The following is a 25,333-nucleotide window of genomic DNA, read 5'->3' on the forward strand; positions in this document are numbered from 1 at the left end:
GCTCTGCTCCTCACTTCTACAAACAACACCCAGTTTCTGTGTCTTTATTCGTGCTTATTCACTCCTTGCATCATCAGGCAGGCAGCTGAGGAGCTCGGTGTGTGGTGTGGCTCTGCAGGGCTGTGAAGGAAAAACAGCATCCTGTGTTTTGTTAGGACACCCACACACGTGTCCGGAGGTGCCCTGGTGCTGTGCTGGGCATGGGAGGAGAGGATTCAAGTCAGGGAAGTCAAACCCTGCCTGCATCTGTTTGTAAGTGTGCAGAGCTCTAATAAACCTCCTGAGGGTTCCCCCAGTTCTCATTTATTTCTGCAGGTAGTGCCTTGGATTTATAGAATTAAATTCTGGGTGAGTTGGGCACTAGAACCCCAAGAGCTGTGGGAATGTCCTGGAATCACCAGCTGGAAAGTGGCCACAGAATCAGAGCTCAGTGCTCAGTCAGGGAGCCCAGACTTGGGATTTACCTCAGTGAGCTGAGGGTTGGGTTGGCTGCACTTTTGGCTGGGAGTCCTGGGAATGCTGAGCCCCAGCTGTGAGGCTGCCCAGGCATGAACTGCTGAATAACCAGCCTTTGGTAAAGCTGCTGCTCTGTGTCAGCCCCTGACTGACTGGATTGTGATTGTGCCTCCCTGTGGCTCTGTTCTTTGGGGCAGGCCCAGAGCAGCTCTGTGTGCTCAGGCACTGCTGTGGCACTGCACAAATCATGTTAGCTGAGCCTGGCAACAAGGAGCCAACGGGCACCGAGGGATCCGGCAGGATCCCGCAGCTCCGCCCCGGAGGCTCTGCCTCCACCCCGGGATGAGCTCGGCAGGGAGCCGGGCAGGGAAGAAGAGCCCGAGGTGGCATTGTGGCTGCACTGCCTCTGCCTTACCAGTGCTGCACTGCAGCTGCCCCCTGCTCTGCCAGGGGACTGTGTCTAACCCATTCCTCTCTGAGGTGGGTCTCTCCTCTGGGTTCCCCAGCAGGAAATTGATTCCAAGCTGCAGGATGTGTTTCTTCTCCCATTTCACTCAGCTCTGGGTGAGGAAGGCTCTGGTGAAGCCAGAGCAAAGGGGTGCTGGGGGTTCTCATGCTCCCACGCTGTCCCCTGCAAGTGCTCCCCTCTTCCCATCAAAGAGAGGAATTCTGCAGCTGGAATGTGTTGTACCAACAGTCAGGGATGTGAGTTTTACACACACAGAACTCACAGAACCTGTTTGTCCAAAGCCCTGACAGTCAGTGATGCTTTAATGGCCTTTACACTGCAAACATGCTTTTATTTTTTCAACCTTACCTTTAAAAATAATATTGTAAAATATGAACCAGCCAAGCTGGACAAGGAGCTGGTAGTGAGGAGTCCAGAGCTGCTGTGTGGCCCTCAGGGTGATGCTTAATCCTTCTAAGCCAAAATCTTTGGGAAATGAAGAGCTTTGGGAAATGGAAGTGCTATGGACAGCCTGTGATGTTTATTGTAAAAACCATGGACTTGCCATGGAGAGACCTGGCTGCTCCCCTCTCCAGGCAGTGCAGGAACAGGACAGGGATGCCAAAGGACCTAGCTGGGAGTCCCTCCTGCTCTCCCACTGCCTGGGACAGCAGAGGGAGCAGGCTCTAACCCAGCAGCTGGGTGTGGAGTGTTTGTGTGTTTTCTGATAACAGGCTGGGGATCTTCCCTCCTCATATTTAATTTGCCCTTTCCTCCAGCCCTCTGTCCTTATCAAATCCCTCCTGGCATTGCTTCCCTCCCAGCTTCCTTTTCCCAAACCCCTGATAGAAGATCCAGCTGCTGAGAGATGTAGTAAAGATTTCCCTGTTGGGTAAGGAGAGCCCTGGGCTTTCTCATGGGCTCATTCTTTTCCACGGTCAGGAATTTATTGATGATCTTAATCTCAGGCCTGCAACGTCACTGTGTGGTGACAATAAATGTTTTTGAACGATCTGCTGATGGATTTATTTGTCTTCCCATGAGGATCCCAAGGGGTGGGAGGGCTTGGGAGAAGGGAGTTTCTGTTCATGCCTTTTCATCCCTCTGAAGTGGTGGCAGGATGGAATAGCTGGGAATGGCAGTTCTGGTTTCCAGGAAGCACTTTTACAGCCTCTCTCCAGCTCACTCCCAGGAGGGACTGGGGATATGGCCAGCTTTTATCCATCAGCTGCCTTGGGGTGCTGTGCAGACAGGAGTGTCCCTCACCATTCCTGCCCTTGGGTCCCCACATTTGGGTCTTTACCCTCAGTGTTCCTCTGGGGAGAGTTCAAGCACAAAACCAGCCTAAAGCCTTTGCTTGGCATGTGAGGAATCTTTTCCCAGGTCAGGTGTGCTCTGGCTTCTTGCTCCATGCCATGGGGATAAGAAGTGGCCCCCACATCCCAGGGTGGTGCAGGTTTAATTACTGTTTGTAAATGTCTGGGAGATCAGCTGATAAAGGGCCCCTGATCCACTGCTCCAGGCTGTTCCCAACCCACACTGCCCTTCCAGGCCCTGCCACCTCCCAACCACTTCCTGGGGACAACAGCCATCCCCTTTGGACCAGGACACAGGGGGACACTCTGGGATCAGCCTCCTGTGATGGATTTTCATGTATCCCATGGCAGTGGGGTGTCTTCCAGGCTGCACTCACCTGGAAGGAGTTTTCTTTGCTTCTCTGCTGGGTTTGTGTGGCTGAGGCTGCAGACTCTGGAATAAATCTGGAGTAAGTTCCTTGTTCCTTGTTAGGTGGGAAGTCTTTGACTGGAAGGAAGATGTTATTCCCTTGGTGAGGGAATCCATGTTGGGATGACCTACAAGACAAACAGGAAAGGGATGTAAATACCAGCCCAGGCACTGAGGAAGGAGAGTGCATCCAGCAGGGAATGTGAGAAAGGAAAAGAACCGGTGTGACAGGACCGTGGGGGGAAGCTGCTGCTGGATGGGAAAGGTGCTGGGCAGAACTGATTTCCAGGGACACTGAGAAGGCAACACTGAACTCAGTCCTGAGCCCAGGAACAAAAGCACCATTAGCAATTTCAGGGAATCAAACAGGAGAGCTCCCAGCTGGTGTCAGCTCCCAGATAAACTCTGTGCCCTCACCCCAGGTCTCACCCTCAGCAGGCAAAGGGCCAGGAGATCTTTTGAAGCCTGGTGCATTATGCACCAGTGTGGCTTCTCCTGAAGTCTGTGGCATTTCCAGTGTTGTGGGGTGTTCTGGTGATTCCTTGCAGCTACTCCAAAGTTCCAGGGTGGTTTCTGGATGGTCCTCCCAGCAGAGGTTCAAAGGTACAGTGTCCTGTGACACTCCAGCCCAGCATGCCCTAAGAAGCTCTGGCTGTGTGTGTGAAGGTGCTCCATGGGGGAGCAGAGCCAAGGTCAGCAGCACCATCCTCCCTCCCAGCTCCAGGATCACAGACATGGAGAAAGCCATTTCCCAAATTTTTCCAAATTAACTCCTCTTGTGGTTTGGGCCACAAACACTGCCAGGGCAAAAGTGGTATTGCTTTGCTTGCAGAAATGGTGAGTTTCAGAAGGAAAAAGGGCTTGGAGATGCCTTTGAATTGCCTTTACCTGTGGGTGATGACCAACAAAGGCAAACCCACATTTCAAAGCCGGATGTCTCCCTGTGAGTGGTTACAGCTGCCAGCAGCACTCACACCAAAATCTGGGAGGTTTCCCAAGGGCAGGAAGAGCTCTCTGTGACTGCCCAGGACTTGACACTCTGGCAGGAAACGTCTCTGTGTGGCTGCTGTGTCCACAATCCTCCATCACCTCTACTGTCTGATTTTGTTAGGGCCCCAGAATTCCAGGAGAGGGAATTTCAGGAATCTGTGGTGCCAAGAGTTGTGTGAGTTACCCCAAATCACAGAGTAGACCACAGTAACATGGGACAAAATCCTTCAAATTGCCAGGATGAAGATTTACCTCTTGCAACCTCCTCTGGGATTTAAAGCTTTTATTGTTGACTCTCAGATTGACTTTCCTAATGGACTGTAATGAGAGGAAACATCTCTGGCCAGGCCTCATCAGTGACGTGGGAGTGTCCAGTTCAAACTGAGAGGAGAGGGGTAAGAAAACTCCTGTATTACAGATTCAGACACAAAAAGATGATGCTTTTTCCCTTTTTCCTCCTTGTTTCGTATGGCAAGCTGGTGACATGCTGAGATGTTGAACTGCCTTTGTTGTAATACAGGGTTTGGTCCCAGAGCTGAGGATGGCTTTGAGGTCTGCTTGGACACTTTTTCCTTGTTTCTCACTCCTTCTCTTCCCCCTCAATTTTAACCTGTCACTCAAAAGCAGATCCTCCAGTGACTACACAAAAGTTCCTTTTTGCTGAGTGAGAGCAGTGACCACGAAACTGCAGGATCTGTCCACCTTCTTCTTCTGAGATATCTCTTTGTCTGTAGTCATAAATTATCAGCCACTGCCATCTTTTAAATAGATAGTTTCCTGTTCTGCCTCTTGTAGGTTAGATATTATCTCCCCCAGTAAATCATGAGTCAGTGATTAATTCAAGAAGGCCGTTCCCAGAAGCAAATTCTTACAATGTTAAAATTAATACGATGCGGAGCCATTATACCATGATAGAGAAAATAATTATGGCCTGCAAACCAGTTTAATCAACAGAGAACATGCTGGGGCAGGTGCTCAGCCTGAGTCACTGCAGCAGAGTTCAGAGTCCCAGAGCAGGGGCTGTGAGCGAGCAGGACTGTGGCAGCTGAGGCCCAGGACTGCTCCGTGTGCTCTCACACACCCAAACTGGGAGGGAAAACACCTCTGCTGATGTATAAACACCATCAAGTGACTGTAAAAGCTCGAATTGCTTCAGGAGCGTGCTTGCAGGCAGTTAAGGTGTCTCAGCTGATGAGTGGCAGCTTATTAAGCTGATTAAGCTGTGTGTTCACTCCGTGTTAAGCAGCTCTGCAAAGTCATCACATATTCTGGAGTCTGCCTCAGCAGAGGGGATGGGGCTGCTCCAGGAGCTCTCTGAGAGGGGACAGCTGACTGGGGAATGGCTCAAAACTGGGGAAAAACTCAAAAACTCCCTCTAGAAATAACAAAATCCCAAAGCAAGCAGAGCTACAGCAAGATATCACAACAGGGACAAAGCAGCCCAGGAGGTGTGTGTATGTTATTATAAACCATCTGATAATGGCTAATGACACTCGGTGTTCTGTTAACAGCTCCCACATCTCAAAACAGCCCGAATTCCTGTGGATGAGGGCTTACAACACCCTGTGCAGCCTGGGCACCTGCAGGGCTGGGCAGCAGGCACAGAACAGTTAAGTGACTTGCACAAGGGTGAATCAGCAGGACTTGAGGAACTCAACCTGAAGGCAGGTGCTGAGCTGCAGGAACTGACACAGCTCCACAGCAGTGCCACCAGGTGAGACCCTGCACCCCCTGAACCCAGCAGTGCCACCAGGAGTGACCCTGGCACAGCTCCACAGCAGTGCCACCAGGTGAGACCCTGCACCCCCTGAGCCCAGCAGTGCCACCAGGAGTGACCCTGGCACAGCTCCACAGCAGTGCCACCAGGTGAGACCCTGGCACAGCTCCACAGCAGTGCCACCAGGTAAGACCCTGCACCCCCTGAGCCCAGCAGTGCCACCAGGTGAGACCCTGCACCCCCTGAGCTCAGCAGTGCCACCAGGTGTCACCTGCCAGTGCCTTTTTTAGAGTTAGGGTGGCCAGAACCAAACCCACCATTCCAGCACCACCAGTGCTGCTATTATTGTATTTCCTGTTTTGCTTTCCAAGTCACACGAATTTTATGCTTTAATTTTAACTGTGCATCGAGGTAGGTGCCTTCAGAGCTTCAAAATTTTAATCCTTTAATGCAATCCTCCTGTTGCATGGAAAGCTGAGTGATTCTGGGATGAGGAAGATCAAATTTCTCTGCAGTCCACAAGGCAATTTGTATAGACTGGGAGCCACAGCACATCTAAAATCCCACCTGTAACTTCTGAGCTGGGCCTAATTAATGCAGCATGTGGGCAGAATGCTTTATTTGCAGTACCACACCTTTCCTGCCTCCCTTCTTTTCCTGGGCTTTTCAAAAAGAGGACTGGGCAGGATTCTATTTATAGAGTCAAATAAATCCAGCCCTGCCTGTGTTGTACGTGATCCCTCCAGCTTTTCAGATGTGGTCCCAGGAAGGGCTGAATGCCCTTCATGTCCTACTTCTGCCAATCCCAGTGGGAACTGGGAGGTCTGGGACCATAGAAGATAAAAGAACAGATTTATACTAACACAAATGTGAAATCATTCCAGTGTGTAGGATGGGAAGAGCTGAAGTTGCTGGTCTTTAGGAACATTGTGTGAAATTCATTAATTGTCTTGTCTGCCCGTTACCAATGGAAAATGCTCTGGAGGTGCCTTGGTTCCTGTCCTGGTGGCTTGAGAGTTGGATTCTGGCAGTGATCCCATGTCCCCTCCCCCAGTGGCACAGAAGGCAGAGAACAGGGAAGGCCTGGGATTGAAGAATGAGGCAATGGCAGCTGAGGGGCAAATGAAGCAGTTGGGGCACAGCTGCACTCATACAGACACGAGGATGAAGGGATTTAACTGTGCTTGGCAGGAGCAAGAAGGAGCAGGGAAGAAGCCAGGCTCAAAGAAGGGGAATGAGCCAAGGGCAGATTAAAAACCCCATCCAGATGGAACCTGTGCTTGGCCACAGCAGCAGCAAGCCTGGAATGACTCAAACCCCTCAAGGAACAAGCAGGAATGGCTGGGAGGGGAATGGAGGCTCCTGCTCTGCTTGGCCTTAGAAAAGGCTGAGAGGAAGAGTGGCAGGGAGTGGGCAGGCAGTGCTGGCTGCTGCAGAAGGTGCTGATTTACAGTGAGATCACAGGGAACTCCTCCTGCTCCGTTTTCCTCCCTCAGCTGAGCTGTTCCTGGCTGCATGCACGGACAAGTGGAACGGTGCTACTATGGTGCTAAAAATAACAAACCCCAAATATGGGCCATTCCATGAAAACTGGGAGAGCTTTGCAAGGAATCAGACCCCAAGGAATCAGTCTTCTGGTGGATTCAGCTTTTCCTGTGAAAATACCCCTCGAGTTATGAAGCAGCTGAGCACAAATCACCTTTTCCACTTATTTTTCTTTGCAGGAAAACGTTTCAGGACAGACCAAAATTGGAGGTGTGTGCTGCAACTCCGTGAATTTCAGCAGAGCTTGCTCTGACTTGGGCTGCTCCAAAATTACAGGAGATTTCTGAAGATGTGCTCTGAGGGTTCCTCTGCAGGGAGCAGGATCCTGAGCCAGCTGTTCCTTATCAACAACCAGAACCAGAAGAGAGCCTGCACTGCCCTGGCCACAGGGTCCATCTCCACATCTCCACGTGGCCCTGCCATGTGCTCGAGGTTGTCCAGCCCGTGCCCCATGGCCAGCGGGGTTGTGCTGAGGGAAGCAGGACCTGCCCAATTCTGCTGGAGCCAATTATTAAAATTGCAGCAGCTGATAAAAAACTGCATCTGCAAGCTCCTTCTGCCCTGGTGCTGCCAGGCTTGGCTGCTGCTGCCCAGCCTGGAGGGCTGGATGCAATCCCTGGCCAGCCAGGGCAGCTCCTGCTGGGCAGCACATTCCTGACTCCTCCAGGACAGCACGTGCTGGGAAAGGCTCTGGAGCCCTTCTCCCCTCCTGTGCATCCAGCTCTGGGTTTGGCACATCCATTATCACCCCGGTGCTGCTGAGAGTAACTGGAGATCAGGCACCTCCACACCCTTGGAGATTCAGCTCCCGCACTCCTCAGAGTGCCAGGAATTGTGTTTGGGTGATGCAAGGGGCACTGTGCTGCCAGGGAAACCCAGCAGCAGCAGCTCCCAGCCCCAGTGGCTGGGTCCTGCAGGGATGTGTGCAGGCAGAGTGACCCAAGTGGGTCAAGTCACCTCTTGGGTGTTCCAGGTCAGGCACTGAGAGACAAATAAGCTCCTTCCACTGCCTAAATTACAAGTGGGTAACTTCCTGTCCTGGCATTTATCCCTGACTCAAGGAATGTGCTCCAGAATGGCTGAGGGGGACACAGCCAAGTCCTTCAGCTGGGGAAACCAAGTCAGCAGCCCCCAAAAGGCCTGGTGTTGGTGTCTCTGTGCCTCCCCTCGTGACCTGCTGCAGGAACTCTTCTCCAGGGATAAAGCCTAGGAGAGAAGCAGCCAAGCCCTTGTGTAGTTTGTGGCTTGGCCTGCTGCCCACTCTGCCCTTCAAGCAGGAAATTCTCAAAGGGAAGGGAGTGCTTTGAGAAGCTCCCTGCAGACTCTGCCTGCTCTGCTTTAGTCACAGCTCAGCATCAGGTCAGCTGGCTCTGCTGGAAGCTGACCAGGCAGACTGATGGCGCCTACAGAAAGTCTTTAAGCAACTTCTCCACCTTGATCATTTTCCCCTCATCTTTTTTTTGTCCTTTACGTCCTTGATTGCTGTTATTCAGCCCTGAGATAATGCACTCCTGATATCACTGAGATGGGAGAGACAAGCAAGGAGCAAGAGATCAAAGCAAGGAGAAGAAAGAGGAGATGCTAAAGGCAGGAGAAGAAAGAGGGGAAGATGCCAAACACTTCCTTGATCTACCTACTTTACATCCCCGGTACCGAGTGTCAGAAATCCTTCCTGTAGGTAATTTTGGGAGTTCTGGGCTTACCACGTAGTCCCCAGACAGCGGGAGGCTGTGGAAGGGCATCCTCCTTCCCCCAGCCGGGGAAGCCCAGGAGGCCCTCGGCACCTGCGAGCGCTGGCTGGGAAAGCGCTGCGGGTTTAACGCATCCTTCTGCTTCCCTCTGCTGGTGAAGGAGGGCGGAATTCCCGAAGCCCTGGGAAGGGCAGCAAGGCGGGGAGAGGGGACACCCCTGGCGGGATCCCCGCACAAGGATGAGCTGCACCGAGGGCTGGAGGAAATGCCAGCTGTGCCTCCTGAGGGGCTCAAACACCCGGGACAAACAGGGCCAAGGCTGCTGGGTGGGACACAGGGAGGTGGCACAAGTGAGAGCATCCACCTGAGTCATTTCCAGGCTTAAACCACACATGTTGCATTGCCATTTCTCCTTCTGTTATCAGTTGTGATTATAAAGTTAATTTAATTACCTTGATCTAAATTCGTTGCTATTTTTGTCGCAGAACAGGATCATTATCAGGGGCAAAAAAAACACCAAAACTCATAAACTTCATTTTTGGTTATACTGAAATCCCTTTGATTGAGACTTAAATCTCTTTTTTTCCCCCAGTTTGAGATCCCTTTCCTGTGGTGTTTATAAGGAAATCTTGAAACCTAAGAAGAGCAGCCAAGGATAACAACACTGAATATGGAGATGCAGGAAATATGTGAACACAACAGCAGCTTTCCTTTGAAATGGGATGTGTAAGATAAAGGCAAATCCAACATTAATGCAGCATTCCTGCCAGAAAACCAGCAGTCACTCCTGCATTTCATTTCCCTGGTTTATTTAAAATACCTTTGGAAGCACTGCTGTTGATGAATGTTTTGTTTGATTGAATTTCTTATTCCCTTGTGCTGGTTTATCCCCAAGAGGAGGAATTTTGGACCCGAAACTCCTCTAACCTACTGTGACTATAAATAATTCCAGATACCCTTTGATTTAATCCAGTAACGAACCCTGGTTGTGCTTTGAGCGAAAAACCTTGGCGTGGTTGACGTTTTCACCCTTCAGCTCTGCACTCACTGTGGTAAGTGCTGTCTGTTTTTAGGACATGGCACCGAGTGGTGCTGTTCTGCCAGAGGTACCTCGTGCTCCGCAGCATCCCTGAGCTGGAAGGGCGGGGATCCGGCCACAGCCCACACGTTCAGTGTCACGACTCAGGGCACAGCCGGGATTTTGTTTCTAAGCTCAGGCCCGGCTCTGAACGTGCAGCAGGGCCGAGGCTGCAGAGCTGGCTCAGCTCAGCCATGGCCTTTGCTGTCTGCATTGAGAGAACCGGCGCTCGGGGAGATGGCTCGGGGGCGAGAGGAGCCCAGGTGAGGGATGAGGTGAGGTCCTGAGGCGCCACCGGAAGTCGCCTCACGCCCCAGCCCCGCCCAGGTGAGGCGGCGCGGGGGGCGCTGGGAAGGCGGGTGGGTACCTGAGCGGATGAGACGGCGCGGGGGGCACCGGGGAGATCCCCGACCCCGCTCAGGTGCGGTCTGTGGTCTGTATCTGCCCGTTCCTGCCGGTATCTGCCCCTTCATCCCCGGCCCTCGGCGGCCCCGGGATGCGGACAGCCGGTTACCGAGACAACAGCCGCCTCAGCTCTCCTCCAATCACCGTGCCTGTTACTGTGAGCAGGCGCCCAATCACAGGCGAGCTCTCAGCGCCACAGCGGCTGGTTTAAGGTGGCTCGGCGGAGGCGCTTTCCGCATGCGCCTTAAGGCGGCTCCGGCTGCTGTTCGCGCCACCGGGAGCCGCGCACACGGGGATGGCGGGAGGAACGGGTCCCACCGGGGCAAAGCGGAGGACGATGCGGGGCCGCGGCTGTCCCTGCAGCTCTGGGCCGGGGAGCGCTCAGGGCGGGGCCCGCGGGACCGCCTCGTCCCGCCCCAACCGGGCGGTGGAACGCCGCTTCTTCCGCCCGGCCCTTCAGAGCCCTGCGCCCATTGGCTGGGCCAGACCCCTCCTTCGCGTGGCAGCCAATCCTCGCCCTCACCTTGGGGTCGGCCCTTTGATTGACAGTGCTGGAGACCAATCAGATGCGCCGGGCAGGAAGCGGCCGCGGCGCTCGACCGGGAGCCGGAGTTGGAGGCCGGGGCCGGGCTGGGGTCGGCGGCGGGGCCGGTGAGTGCCGGGGCCGCGCCGAGGGGCAGGGCAGGGCCAGCTGCGGCCCCGGAGGGTTTGGTGGAAACAGCCCGTGTCCCGGCCCACGGCTGTCCGGCGCTCTGCGCTGCCCGGCAGGGTCGCTGGCGGTGGGAGGGGGATTTGCTGCCCCGTCCCCTCACCATGGGTGGCTTTGCCCTTCCATGGCGGCTGTGCCCCCACGCTGGGGCTGCCCGTGGGCCGCTGCGGCGGGAGGTGACACGGGCAGTGTCCGGGCAGTGTCCGGGGATGCTCCCGGCTGATCCCGGCCGGGCTGAGCGAGCCGGGCACGGTCGCACCCCGCGGGATCCGCTCAGACCGGGCGGGGGCGATGCCGCTGCTCCCCAGGCACTTCAGCGAGCCCGGCCCCGGGAACCGGGGCTCGGAGGAAGGAGCTTCGGGGAGGAGGGACATGACAAGCAGAGCTTGGAGGACTTGAGAGCCTTTGTGATGCTGTTAAATGCCAGCTGAGTGTGTCACCCCTGCGGCCCAGCCAGTTCACAGGAGCTTGTCAAGCAGAGTCTCTGTGGATTTCTGTCCAAGGCTTTCTAGGAAGACATTTAAAATCTGCTTTTCTTTTTTTATCTGCAGCTGTTTGATTCCAGGAGCGTTTCTGTGCCTATCCTTCATTGCAGGTTTTGGACCACTGATTTATTTGATCTAATTCTTTGGGTTTTATTTCTTTTTTAACCCTTAGATTCATCTTGAAGGAACATAACCCTGCTGCCTCACTGACTGGCTGGAAGCAGTGGCTCATCGTCTGTGGCAGCCACCCTGAGCCAGGGCAGGGAAGGGGAGCAGCAGGACTCCGCTGTGCCTCCCTGAACTTGCCCATGGGATGGATGGCAGGGAGCAGTACCAAACGTTGGTTCCAGCAGAGTCCGTGTCTCTTCTTTAAAGAGAACTTCCAGCATCAAGAAAGCTGAAAATCAAAGTAAAAACCCCAAAATGGAAGGAGGAAACAGCCCCAGTCTGCAGCTCCAGCAGCTCCCGTTGGCCACAGCAGCAGTTTCTGTGCAGCCACACACAGACTCCTTCTCCTACAAGGTCAGCTTCCCACCCAGCAGGGAGGTTTCCATCCCCTGAGGCCCTGATTCCTGGAATGAGCTGATGATGATGCTGCTTTGGGGTTATTTTCTGCAGAAGGGCTCTGTCCTTGAATTCAGCCATTCCTGGGCTGTCATATCCTGTGCTCAAGAGAGAGAGAGAGAAATTCTGTGTCTGCAGAGCAGAGGAGCTGGAGGAAGGCGTGGCAGGGGAAGGTGTGGAGGTGTTTGGCTGCAGTGATTCCCACAGGTGCCCTTTCAGCCTCAGCCATGCAGCAGTAACAGAGCAGAGGTTCTGCTTTGCTCTGTGTGTTCAGGTGGTTGAATTCAGGGGGTGAGCCCACAGCAGAGGCTGCAGCTGGCTGGGACATGGGGCTGTAATTCCTCCTTGTTCTCCAGCTGGGAGCAGATAAATTCCCTCTGAATCTCTGATTCTGAGGGTGCTCAGAGAATCTCAGCAAAAAGGGGTTTTGTTTTCCTTTGAGACCACAGTCCTGGGCCCTTGGAGGAGTTGACCCAGGTGCTGTTGCCTGAGGCTGTCACAGCCCAGAGAACTCTGCACTGTGGTCACACAGTGACATCCTCCTGCCACCTTCTCTCTCTGTCCTGGCAATCTCTCTCAGGTGGTTTTGAGTGAAGCTCTTTGGGTGAATCTTCTTTTTGTGCATTCTGATAGAAGGTTTTGTTCTGCTGCTACAAATTTGAAATCTGGAAGTTCTTCTGTGTATGAGAAAATGATTAGTCCATTTATTCCTGTTCACATCTGAATGTGAGCTTGGTTATCCCAAATCAGTCCAAGTAAGGACTGGGCTGAAGGAACAGCTAATGACATTTAATGAGGTTTAGGCAGTTTTGGGAGCACACAAATGTTTGGTGGCCTCAGGCTCTTCTCTTCAGTCCTCCTCTGCATCTCCTTTGTGACTCAGCCTGCTTTACATCCTTTCTTCATTTCACATTCCATCTTCAGAGCCTGAGAATTGTTGCTGAGCTTTGAATGCCAGAGCAGAAGAGGTTGGGAGCTGTCAGCAGTCTCCTGTGACTTTGAGAATAACTGGTTTATACAAAAAGCAGATTAAAATCTGTGATAATTGGGCTTCCTCATCACATGGGCTGAATCAGTGACTGAACCAGCAGCTGTCACAAGTGGAGAAGAGCAAAACAGTTGGGAAGCAGAGGTTCCTGATCCATTCTCTGTCGAATTCCAGGGCAATAAAATCTTCATAAATGAGTTTTCCAGAGGCAAAAATGAGTGATGGTGTGGGGCTGTTTTAGCCTTATCTTCCTCCTCTCTGAGAAACTGCAAACTAATTGAAGTCTCTTGGAGAAAGTGGCTGTTGAGTCTTATCTTCCACCTGAGTTCACAGGTCTGGAGCACAGGCACAGCACTTATCTGAGCTGCCCCAGATCAGCAGGAAGGGAGGAAGATAAACAGCTTTTATTGACAGCTGGGTGTTGGACCAGATGACCTTTAAAGGTCCCTTCCATCCCAGGCTAGTCCATGACTGAGGGATGGTTTAAAAGTCTGCTCTCCTCCAGAGTGTGCAAACCCCTCTGGGTTCCTTGGCTGACTTTAGGAATTGTGTGTTCCCTTTGGTTTTTAGGAGAACTTGATTGGGGCACTTCTGGCTATTTTTGGGCACCTTGTCAGCAGCATCGCCCTCAACCTCCAGGTGAGTGCCCTGAAGCAAATCCTCATCCTGCACTGAAATCAACAATCAAGCACGACAAAGCTGCTTTATTTCTGTGTTCTTGCCTAGAAATACAGCCACATCAGGCTGGCAGGCTCCAAGGACCCCCGGGCCTACTTCAGAACCAAGACCTGGTGGAGTGGATTCCTGCTGCTGCTGCTGGGGGAGCTGGGAGTGTTCTCCTCCTATGCCTTTGCTCCTCTCTCACTGATTGTGCCCCTCAGTGCAGTGTCTGTTGTGGGTAAGGAGGAAGGAGCCTGGGTGTGTTCCTGTGGGAGATTCCTGACTCCAGAATTCACTGTTTCTCTCTCCTTTCCTTTTTTTTTCGCAGCTAGTGCAATCATAGGAATTATATTTATTAAAGAAAAATGGAAGCCCAAGGAATTTTTGAGTAAGTTCCACAGCTCCATTTTTCCTCTGTGTTTACAGTTCATCACACACAGCATGGGCCCTCAGGAATTATAATTACAGGGCTGGCAAGGTCTCATTAGCACCTCTTGGATGAAATGTGTCATCTCCTCCACAGTTTATTACAAATGGAGATCTTTTTCCTGGCTTGTGCCAAATCCCCTGAACCTCACAGCATTTAGAAACAGGCTGAAGCTGCAGCAGAGGCACAAGGGAGTGAATTCCATGAACAGGGAGGTGTTTGCAGAAGTGGGAAAGGGCTGTGGGCAGTGCCAGGCAGGATCACAGATCTTGCAGCTTGGTTTATTTAGCAGATGCCACCTGGTACCAACTTTGTCTCAGCTCCCACACCCCCTGGTGGCTGCAGGATTTTGGAGGTGGGGCAGGAAGGGCTCCCAGAGGAACATCCAGTGATGGTGCTGTGGGATTAATTCATGAATTGCATGCATCCCACTCCCTCATTAACCCTGTGCTCTCCTGTCCTCTGCCTGCCCAAGGGCGCTACGTGCTGTCCTTCGTAGGCTGTGGCCTGGCAGTTGTTGGCACTTACCTGCTGGTGACATTTGGACCCAACAGCCACGAGAAGATGACAGCAGAAAACATCACCAGGCATTTAGTGAGCTGGCCATTCCTGCTCTACATGGTGAGGGGCTGTGGAGGGTGGGGGTTTCTCCTGGGGGCAGTTTCACTGCCAGCATTATTTTTCCTTCTGGTTGCTACCAGTGTTCCCTGTGTTCACATGAACCTGGGCCAGCTTTTCCAGGTGTCAGACACATGCACAGCTCCTTTTGTTTCTCTGAATTCTGTAGGATTAAATGTCTTTGACTGAAAATTTACTGGTGCCTGAATCTGGGCTTTTTCCACACTGACTTTCTCTGGGCCCTCGAATCTCTTATTGAAAATCCCATGAAATTGGTGTTTTAAGGAAGATAATCTTGGCACAGGCCCAGGGATCACTTGTGGAAGCTCAGTGCAGAAACAGACTGAGAACTCTCCTGTGAATACTCAGTCAGGACTATTTGATCAGCTGCTTTACCATAAATCCAACACCAGAAGTGCCCTGTGTTTCCTGTTCTGCCAGAAGCTGCTGAATATCTCCTCTAACTGGAATCTGAGATGATGCTGAATTTGGTCTGTAATTGTGTGGGATCCCCATTTCCCTTTGATTTGCCCTATTCTAATCTTTGATTGGCTCAGAATCTCATTTACTGCCAACCCTGTGTGCTCTGCATCTCTGATATTCTCATTTCTCTCTTTTGTAGCTTGTGGAGATCATTGTGTTCTGTCTGCTCCTGTATTTTTACAAGGAGAGAAATGCAAACTACATTGTCATTATTCTCCTGCTGGTGGCTTTGCTGGGTAAGTTGATATGGACTTGTAATATCTTTAAACAGTAAATTGAGGCATGCAGGGGATTATATTGATTTAATTAATGCCATGAAATGCACAAATTTCCTCCAGAAATGTTCCTGAAGCTGATGTTTAGGATCTTTGCAAAGAACCTTTGAACAATTAAAGCTTATTCCCCATCAGACAAATAATCTGCCAAGCACAGAAAGTGCAGGTTATTTATTAGTGTTCTTAATTTTCATCTGAGCACACAAAGGGTGGCATTCAGTGTGTGAGGAGGCCTGAGCCAGTGGGTAGAGAGGGTTTGACCTACAAGGATTGTCTTAGCTCTGTTAAGATTTGCTGTGTGCTTAAAGAAATGAGGAATTTTCTGCCACCCCAGCTTGTCCCTGTGAAACTGGTGATCCTGATTTCCCACAGTGGGATCCTGCAGTGATTTTGGATTTACACATTTAATGCTTTTTTTAAATGGAAACCGTAATCAATTAAACTTTAAAAAGGATGAGTAATGGCAAGTCTGCCATGCTGAAATCTGTGTCACAGTCCTCAATTTTGTTTATGCACCTTCAGTTCCTGCAGTGTCTTTTCTTTTACTCCTTTTTGGGTTTTTGAGCTGTTTGGGGCTGGATTTCAGTGGTGCCTCAGAGGCTCCATGAATTACAAAGCAACTGCCCTGATTGTGAATGGCCCAACTTTCAAGAAAGGAAAGTTCTTCCTGATCCTTGTTTTGGAGACTTCTTTGGCTTTATGAACCAAACCAAATGGAAAATTGTATCCTCCCATCCTGTAACTGCAGAACACTCTTTACAACACCAGTAAATGCTCCCAGTTCTGTTGCTGGAGAAGGGTTCAGTGATTACTGGAGGTTCTGTGCTGGGTTTGTGGGGGCTACAACGGGCAGAGCTGGTGGCAGCCAGGCAGTTTGCATGCCTTGTCTGGCCTGGCAGGAGGAGGGGCAGGTTCTGGGGGGTGCTGGGGTGGTCTGCAGCCTCCTGCAGCTGCCCCAGCTGAGTGTGGTGACCCCCAGGTTCCATGACCGTGGTGACAGTGAAGGCTGTGGCTGGGATGATCCTGGTGTCCATCCAGGGCAGCCTGCAGCTGGACTCGCCCATCTTCTACATCATGTTGGTGTGCATGGCTGCCACGGCCATCTACCAGGCCACGTAAGGACTCCTCTCTGTCTCTGCAGTCTCTGGGGTGGGGGTCAGGGGCTGTTTGCTGCCATGCCAAAAATGCCCATTCAAATGTAGAATTATCCATTCTTTCCTGTCATCTGTCCCAGGGCCAGGGGGGGCTCTTTGCTTTTCCACAGAGTGACACTGCCAGGTGGATTTAATGCCACCATTCAAGTGTTTGCCAACCAGTTTTAGGACTGAAATGGTGGCCAGTCAAATGCAGTATCTGCACTGCCTAAAATCAAAGTGCAGGATCAGTGTTGTTGAAAATGTGTCTATTTTTAGGGGCTTTTTCCCCCTTTGTACTTGCAGTAACATAACAAGCTGGTAGCAGCAGGGATAAAAGACTTCTCAAAATATGAGGGACACTCTGGCCCTGAGGTTGGGGCAGTAATTTCAGTGCAGCCAGAAACTTCCCTCTTCTGTCCTTTTAATTCTTTCCAAGGCTTGCTGCTGCTGCTGTTCAGTGAGAAAAAGAATGAATTTCCTTAAATTTATGCATCACTTTTGAAAGGTGTTTCCAAAAAAAGGATCCTTCCCAACCAGCCCCTGTTGCCTGTGATTGTGTTGCAGGTTTTTAGCTCAAGCCTCCCAGCTCTATGACTCAGCTCAGATCTCCAGCATTGGCTACATCCTATCCACCACAGCAGCAATCTCAGCAGGTAACTGCACAAACCCTTCTGAAAAAAGGGCAAAAGATTTTGGGAAATAATCCTCCAGAAGAAGGTGAATACTCAGCAATATGATGACTCTTATTTTTTGTTATCTCTCATCTGCACTGGCTTTGTTTTTTTTTTTTTTCTTTTAAAAAATGTGAATTATCCCAGTAGACTGTTAAAATTTTCTGTTCAGTGCTGTCATTTTGTTTAAAGTGCAGGGGAATTTATGTTTGAGACTATTCCTCATTCAATATGTGTTCTTATATGTGCAGGTAAAATGTTTCCTTGTTATTTAGTTTTTACTTTGTTTTCTTTACATTAAAAATGTAAAGAGCAGGAGGCAGAACACGTGTCCTGCTGCCACCCAGGACACCAAGGACACTTCTAGAATTTAGAGCTGTTTGTTGTTGTTTGGGGTCAAGAGTTTGCATCTTTTTATAGTTAAATCCAATTTGTTTCATCATTCCAAAATAGTCCCTCTTGTTTTTGCTGCACAGGTTCATTTATATCTCTGTTAGTGACACCAGCAGAACTATTTTGGTAGTGAAACTCAAAAAGATTTGTCAATAATTTGTGTTAAAATAGAAATCAGGACACCTATTTTCAGATCATTAAATAAACAAAGGTGCTGGCTATAAAAATAGGGATCCTGGCTGATGTGGGTTCTGGCTGAAGGTGGAATTGGGAAGATGTAATGAATGATTTCCTTTTCAAGGAGCAACTTTTTACCTGGACTTCATGGGTGAAGATGTGCTCCACATTTGTATGTTTGCACTGGGGTAAGTGCTCCAGGTTTCTTTCACAGAAAGCTGTTGCTTCATGTGGCTCAAATTTTAAAAATACAAATCTGTTTTGAAAACACCTCTCTGTCAGAGCAGAGAGTGACCCTTAGAGCTCAGTGTTGTGTTTGGAAAAAATCATGTAATGCACAATTACACAACAATTAATCACTAAATCCTGGGGATCAGCTGGGGTGCTCAGCTTATGGCTTGGTTTTCAAGCTGCCTGCTCATGAATCTGGAAGAATTGTAAAATAACCCAGAGAGACCCTCTCTGGGAACCTCATTTGAGATTCTGCACCTTCCCTGAACTGTGCCTGACTTCTGGAGTTTTTAGAGCATGGAGAAGGCACAATGCAGATCTGATCAGTAAAACATTTCCTGTGTAACTCAGTGTTTTGGTGTAATTACCTCTCCATAATCAGGGGACATTCTCAAATGGCTTTTAGATAAGTACAGAAAAAAATCCCCAAACAATTGGGAGATCATTGTTCTGAGCTGCACCTTGCTCTGTGACAATCCAGATCCGTGGCTGCTGGTGTTTACAGGGAGCCTTGGAAAGGTCAGGCTGCTAAATCCTGGAATCCCATCAAAGCAAAACCAAATGTTGCTATGCCTCCTTTCCCCTGCAGTTAGCCAAGGTTAATTAATTAATTAACATGAAAACTTCTCCCTGTGGTTGATAAAGGTGAAGTTGTGCTGGTTGCTGGGGGTGTTCCAGTCTGCTCAAGGGGGCTCAGCTTGGACAGTGCCCTGGAATTCTGCCTTGGCAGTGCCTGAAGTGCAGCTCTGAATTCTCTGGGGAGCAACAGGGAATATTCTGTGCTCTCCCTTGCCAGGCATCTCAGTGGTCCTTTCTCCTCCCTCAGGTGCCTCATAGCATTCCTGGGAGTCTTCCTGATCACAAGGAATAGGAAGAAGCCTGTCCCCTTCGAGCCCTACATCTCCATGGATGCCATGCCAGGTGACCAAAGTCCAGGGCTTCATCACCCTGGTCAAGAGCTGGGCTGCACAGGGAGGGCTCAGGGTTGGGTGCATCAGGCAGTTGTTATCTGAATAAGAACTGGTCTGAGCACGAGCTTGGGATTGGGCTGGGTCCAGCAGGAAGAACTGATTTTTGGGGATGGCTCAGCAGTGAGGTAGAGGAGCAGAAATCTCTTGGGAAGCACAGCTAAGCTCTCTGGTGAGCTGTAAGAAAGATCTGCAGCACTTGATGGCTAACTGAGAGCCATCCCTCATTCACTGGGAGCTTATTTCTCCATCAGCTGTTCCAGTGCTGAGCACAAACCCATCCTGTCTTTGATTTAACACCCGAGCCTCAGGGCCTGCTCATTTCCTGGCTGAACAGAGAGCAGCAAAAATGCACTTTTGTCCCTAATCTGTGCCTCTGCTCCTGCAGGCATGCAGAACATGCACGACAAAGGGATTGCAGTGCAGCCTGACCTCAAAGCCTCTTTCTCCTACGGTGCCCTGGAGAACAACGACAGCATGCCAGAAATCTACACCCCAGCCACGCTGCCCATCGTGCAGGAGCAGCACGGCCCCAAGGGAGTCTCTGCCCCTCCCTACAGGGTGCTGGAGCACAGCAAGAAGGAGTGAGTGACCTTCAAGGACTCGTGGGAGTCGTCAGGAGGTTGACCTTTATTTATTTACCTGTTCAAATAGAAGAGAGCCTCGAGCTGACCTTGAGAAGAGTTTCAAGCTCGTCTCGAGCTGAACTTTCCAGGCTGATTATTAAAATAAACAACTTTTTCTAGTTGGAAGTTGAAAGCACTTGGCAGGAAGCAGATCCCAGTTCTGCATGGAATTCTGCTGGCTGGGAGTGTGGAATGATGGACTGGTGAGTGCAGCACTGTGGAACTGATGGGAGAGGAGATGTTGTGGAAGTGACTGTGCAGTTTTCAGCCCTGCTGGGAGTGGTTTTATCTCCAGACAAGTTTTCAGGAGCTGCTCACAGAGAGAGGAGGACAGGATTTAATCTTTCATTTACAGGGACTGTGACAGGTTTCCAGGAAGGCTCTAAATCCTGGTGTGACCACGGAGCTCCCCTGACACAGCAATAAATGGAATTGTTTTGAAGCACCAACACTGGAACTCGCTGTGTCTTTAGAGCAGCAGAACTGGTGAGAGTGAACACTTTATCCCTGCAAACCCCCAATTTTGGGCACTTCTGTTCTGGTGTTGAACACAAGCACTGAGGATGGGTGTTGTTTTTAGAGCACCACTGGATTATATGGCTTAGAATTTTCTGATTTCATAGCAGGAGCTTCAAGTTGGATTAAATGGTGCAGAGGCAGCACTATAAAGGATGAGGACAAGGAGAAATGAGAATGGTGGGGAAATTATGTAATTTTGGACAAAATCTGAATTCTTTATCATGTTTATTTATTTTCTTTCTGATTGAGGCAGGATTTCCAACTCTAGTGGTCCCAACTACTTAAAGGTGTTGAAGTTGCTTAGTTCAGAAGCTCAGTTGAGGGGATGTAAGCTGGGGTCCTCCCCCTTTTTCTTTCTTTTATAAAAAGGAAAAACAATACTTGTCTACTATTGTGGATGACCTAAGGAGAGAAGTTGGCCAGCACTCACTGAGGCCTGTGAGGATAATGGAGCTTTGTGTACTTTGATATTTGTCTTTCCAGCTTCCAGGAGATGGCCAGGAGCTGATTCTGAGGGAGAAAGGACACAGGGGGGGACAATGGGGAACTGTCAAGTGAGGAGGATAGAGTACAACATTCACTGGTCATCCTGGCACTTTGATAGCACTGGCTGCTCTAAAATTGGCTTTTTTTTCTGGGAAACTGAATTTTAAGTCCACTCAGTGTGGTCTGGGCTGTCTGCACAGCAGAGTCTCCAGGACTCTGGAACTTTATTTGAAAGGAATAGTGCTCATGTTCTGTGTATTTTTAAGTGATTCCCCCAATACCAGGGAGTTTGGGATTGTCTTAGATTTGAAACAGTGTCTTTCTGCATTTATTTATTTTTATTTGTTAAATTGACTCATGGCCAGTTTCTGTTCCCATTCCCAACAACTCCCCTGACCTGTACATAATTATTCTAGGTTCTTGTTGTTGTAAATGACAACAGAACTGTTCCTTTGCATTTGTTTGCTTTGCCAGACTGATTCAATCTGGGCATGCTTTGGATTGCTGTGGTATTTTTGTGCAGCTTAGAAAAATAACCTTCCCCCTGCCCAGGGGAGGTGCCCTGGGGCTGTAGCCAGGTTTCCTCACCAGCTGGGCACAATTCAGATCTTATCATGGCATCCCCTGCCCTGGAACTTAGGAAACCTCAAGAAATAACAGCTTTCCTTTCACCCTCAATACTTGATTTGTGATTAAGCAAGATAAGGATGTTAATGGGCTCCTGCTGCCAGAGCATTCATTGCTGGGGTGCAGTGACACTGATTTAGTGCCTTTGGATGGGGCCATCGACTGTGGTGAATTTATGGGCAGCTTTTGTTCATTAACAATGCAGAATGAGGCACTGCAGGGAGGCTGAATGGGAAGGGCACAGGAATGCTGCCTTTCCTTATCTCTTCCCATTTCATCAACCTGTTCTGACCTATTGGTTCTGCAGCCACAGAAGAGGGAGTCTGAAAACAAGCTGTGCTACACCACACACTTGTTCCATGGCAATATTCTCTGTGCTTAATTAGGTGGTAGGAAATAATTCAGGAGGGCCTAAAAGGCTGCTGACACCCAGACCAGGATGGTCCTGTGTGTGCCAGTGCACTGTCCCAGCTCTCAGCAGGGTTTAAACCCAGCAGGTGACTGAGCACAGACCTGGCAGCCATGGATCCTGGTTTGGGTTTTCCTCCTCAGCACAGCCCTGAGGGATGGACACAGAGCTGCCCTGAGGTGGCTGTGCCTCCCTTGCAGGCCACTCTCTGGCCTGTTCAGGGGTGGTTTTGCTGTGAACTCCCCACTTCTCCTGAGCCCAATTCCTGCCCTTGCTCCCTGCACAGAGCCCTCAGGTGTCAGCCCTTCTCTGAGTGAAACTGCCCCCAGCCACGAGCTGAGCTTTTGTGCTATTGTGTGGCTTTGGCCCTTTCTTTGCAAAGATTCTAAAGGCAAGCCTTGCTCCAAAGCTTTACATAACCATGTTTTATTTACACAGGCTCTGTGTGCTCAAATAATTCTACTTAATAATGACAGTTCCCTTTACCTGCAGCCACAGGCAAATCTTCCTTTGTTTGCTTCTGGAAACTTCCCTGCCAAAGGCCTCCACTGGAGGTGGTGTCTGTTTCTACAGCACATAAATCACAATATTTTTGATCATTGTGCCACAGCAGTGGAGCCTGGGGTGTTCCTTGGCCATGGGCCTCAGCTCCATGACTGATGTAGGGGTAGGACTGAGGGGCTGCACCTCACTCCTTTTGCTGCTGCTGTTCAACACTGGAATCTTAAAATGGGGTTGGCTTTGTTTGTTTGTCTTTTATTTTATGCACTCCCCTCTTTCTTGCTTTTTCTCCCAATCTTCCAGCAAATGTTATTTCATGCTCTTCAGCCTAAGAAAAGGCATGAGCAGGGCCCAGAGAAACCAAGTATCTTGTTTAAACTTGACTGAAGGACTTCTGTGCTCCTTCTGGCTCTTTCAGGAGTGAATTAAACTCCTCACCTCCCTTCTAGCCCAGAGAAGCTGAAACAGGAAGGGTTTTGCACCCTTACACTGAGCTTTTCACAGAATATTTGTTAGTCTGAGGTGACAGTGGCCATGCCTGGGACTGCAGCAAATATTTACAGCTGAGCAGCACAGGAAGGTTTAAAGGAGAGGAGCCCTGTGCCACATTCCAGGGTGAAAAATTATTTAAGTGTTGTCCAGCACACTCTGATCTGTGAATGTCAGCCCTGCAGGGCTCATGCACGACCCTGCCCGTGGCACAGCACCCCCAGATTCCAAATGGAAGGGATTTCTCAGCACCTGGAGCTGCTGCAGCACTTTGGTGAAGGGGCAGCTCCTTGGGTTCATCCCTGCCTTCCTCACCCAGTGTGAGCTGACACCTCTGGCCTCCCCCCTGTGTGGCTTCTCGATGCCCCAGAGCACTTAAAACATCCTCAGTGTGTATTTTTTGTGTAACTGAACTCTGTGGAGCACAGCTGAATGTATAAAATGATCTGCCTACAACGTTCTCCTGTTCACATTAAAATGTGTAAATAAATCAAGCTTTACACTCTTGCACTATAAAGGATAACTGCTTCATTTTTCACAGGCAGTGTTGCATGTCTGTTTAACTCTATTTGTCTTTCAGGTGAGACAAATGAAACCAAACTTTGAATAAAAGATTGTGCTAAAACCTATGGAATTCTGGCTTGCTCCATGCTCCTGGTAGAGCTTTAATTGACCAGAAATGTCTTGGGAGAAGTTGGCAGGATTTAGGTGACTAAAGTGTGTATTGAAAGAGCTCTGTCTGTTTTTAACAGGACACTTGTAAATGAAATGCAAATTGTTACAGCATTACTAATGCTCCCAGCTTCACAGGAGTCTCCACGTAGTTGGGGTCAGCTGTAGGAATTGTGCAATTTACCTTTAAAACTTCCTTTTACGGGGCTTTGAAAAAAATATTTTGCATTTAATATTTTGAAGAGCTTGAAATTATGATCCAAAGAAAGGGGTGGGGACACAACCCAAACTCACTGTATTTTTGGTGGCCTGACTAGTGATGTTTTTTACTGAAATTGAGCTTCTGTGACACATCTGAGCCCCCTGAGAATAGCTGGGAATGCAGCTGTGGCAGGTGTCATCCCTCAGCCACAGGGAAAAGTGGCAATTTGGCTTAATCGACTGCTTGCCAACCTAATTAACACTCACCAGATGGGTTTGCAGTCCATGGGGAGAAGCAGAGGATAACCCTCAGGATACTTTTAATTAAATGTATCTCTTGGGGTCCCAAACCACAAAGGGAGAAAAGACAAACAACCCAAGGGCAGCCTCGGTGTTAGAGCTGCACTTCAGTGAGTCCTGGATTCCCTAATCCCCAGAATGTCTGATAGAAGTGGCAGCACTTTGTTAACATTCACCTTTGCAGGGTTAGTGGGTTACATTACAGGTGTTCTAAGTGCTGATACAAAGCTGTGCCATTGATGTCAGGAGTGTTACAGGAGCGCTACAAACGAGGTGTTATTGCAAGAGACAAAGTGTTTTAAATGCCACTGAAGTGGACACAAATGTTGTAGTTAGTGGTATTAAAGCAGAATCTATTGTTGCCCAGGGAGGAAAATGTGGTATTGAATCGATAAAGCAGGAGATTGCAGCAAGGGAGGGCTGAGGATGGAGAGAAACCTGTTACACCTGAATTTGCACTGCATCTGAATGGCAGAATGCCTTTACCTGGACAGGAGAGACTGATCCTACCTTCCTGAAGTGACATCTGCTGGGCTGTTTTCTTACCGGGGAAAGGGACAAATCACCTGGTAGAGAAGCCCAGCTCAGCATCTCTCTCTGTTTCTGAAATTTCAAAGAAAATATTTCAGCCACAGAAGTTTCACTACTTATACCACCAACCCACGCTGTCTTCTGTCTTTCCAAGTGAGGACGAAGCTGTTGAACTCAATATTAGTGTCAGTGAAACTCAATAGTTTTGTGGGGGTTTTTTTGTGAAAAACCAAAGAAACTATGTTGGTTTGTGCTTTCTTTATAGAGGTAAATGTGCACAGGCACTGATGTATCACCCAGCGCAGATGATGGCTGTCTGAACCATCTCATGGCCGGATTAAGCTGTGATTTACTGTGAGGAGGACACAAACTGTCACTGTTCCCAGCTGGCAGCTGGCCGAGGCTGATGGCAGAGCCATCCCGATTAATGCCAGGGGAAGAATCAAAGAATCCCAGAATGGTGTGGGTTGAAAGGGACCTTAAATCTCATCCCATCCCACCCCTGCCATGGCAGGGACACCTTCCAGTGTGCCAGGCTGCTCCAAGCCCCGTCCAGCCTGGCCTTGGACACCTCCAGGGGCAGCCCCAGCCGCTCTGGGAAGCTCCTTTCTCCACAGCAGCCGCCAGCCCCTCGTCGGGAAGCTGCTCCGAGGGCGATTTGCAGCATTTTACAATAAATTCTCATCGCTCTGAGCTCAGCCATTCCCACAGGGACCCTGGACGGCCTCTCCTCGGGGCCCAGCGGGCGGTGCGCTCCCGCCACCCCTCCAGGGCCAGCTCAGAGCCCTACAAAGCCAACCCGGAGTGTTCCCGGAGCGCTCTTGGGGCTCCCCCTGGAACGCCCCGGGGGAGGCGGCGGCTGGGCCGGGACCGCGCGGCCCCTCAGGGCACCGGCCCCGCCGCGACCCCTCAGCGGGGCCGGGGCATGCGCAGAGCTCCGACTCCTTCCCGCCCCTCTCCCTTTCCCTCATCGCTCCCTCCCTCTCTCCTCCCCTCCTCTCCCTCTCTCCATCCGGGTCACCGACCCCCCTCACACACCCCTCAGCTCCCGGGGACGGCGGGGGGGGGGGGGGGGGGGGGGGGGAAGCGCGCGCAGGCGCGTTCCCGCCGCCGCCCCGCCCCGGGACCCGCG

At 50.4% G+C, this 25,333-nt stretch overlaps 1 protein-coding gene across 1 annotated transcript; it reads left to right on the top strand.

Moving 5' to 3' along the window:
- The first annotated feature begins 10,604 nt into the window (after positions 1–10,604).
- NIPAL3 (NIPA like domain containing 3) lies at positions 10,605–23,122 on the top strand. Its single transcript, XM_059868828.1, has 12 exons — positions 10,605–10,706; positions 11,422–11,771; positions 13,372–13,440; positions 13,528–13,699; positions 13,790–13,849; positions 14,364–14,509; positions 15,129–15,225; positions 16,244–16,379; positions 16,965–17,053; positions 17,766–17,829; positions 18,699–18,793; positions 19,229–23,122. The coding sequence occupies exons 2-12, from the start codon at positions 11,673–11,675 to the stop codon at positions 19,426–19,428; spliced, it is 1,227 nt and encodes a 408-aa protein (XP_059724811.1). The 5' UTR covers positions 10,605–10,706; positions 11,422–11,672; the 3' UTR covers positions 19,429–23,122.
- The last annotated feature ends 2,211 nt before the right edge of the window (positions 23,123–25,333 follow it).

This window comes from Haemorhous mexicanus, chromosome 27 (assembly GCF_027477595.1).
Source record: "Haemorhous mexicanus isolate bHaeMex1 chromosome 27, bHaeMex1.pri, whole genome shotgun sequence".
Lineage (NCBI taxonomy): Eukaryota > Metazoa > Chordata > Aves > Passeriformes > Fringillidae > Haemorhous > Haemorhous mexicanus.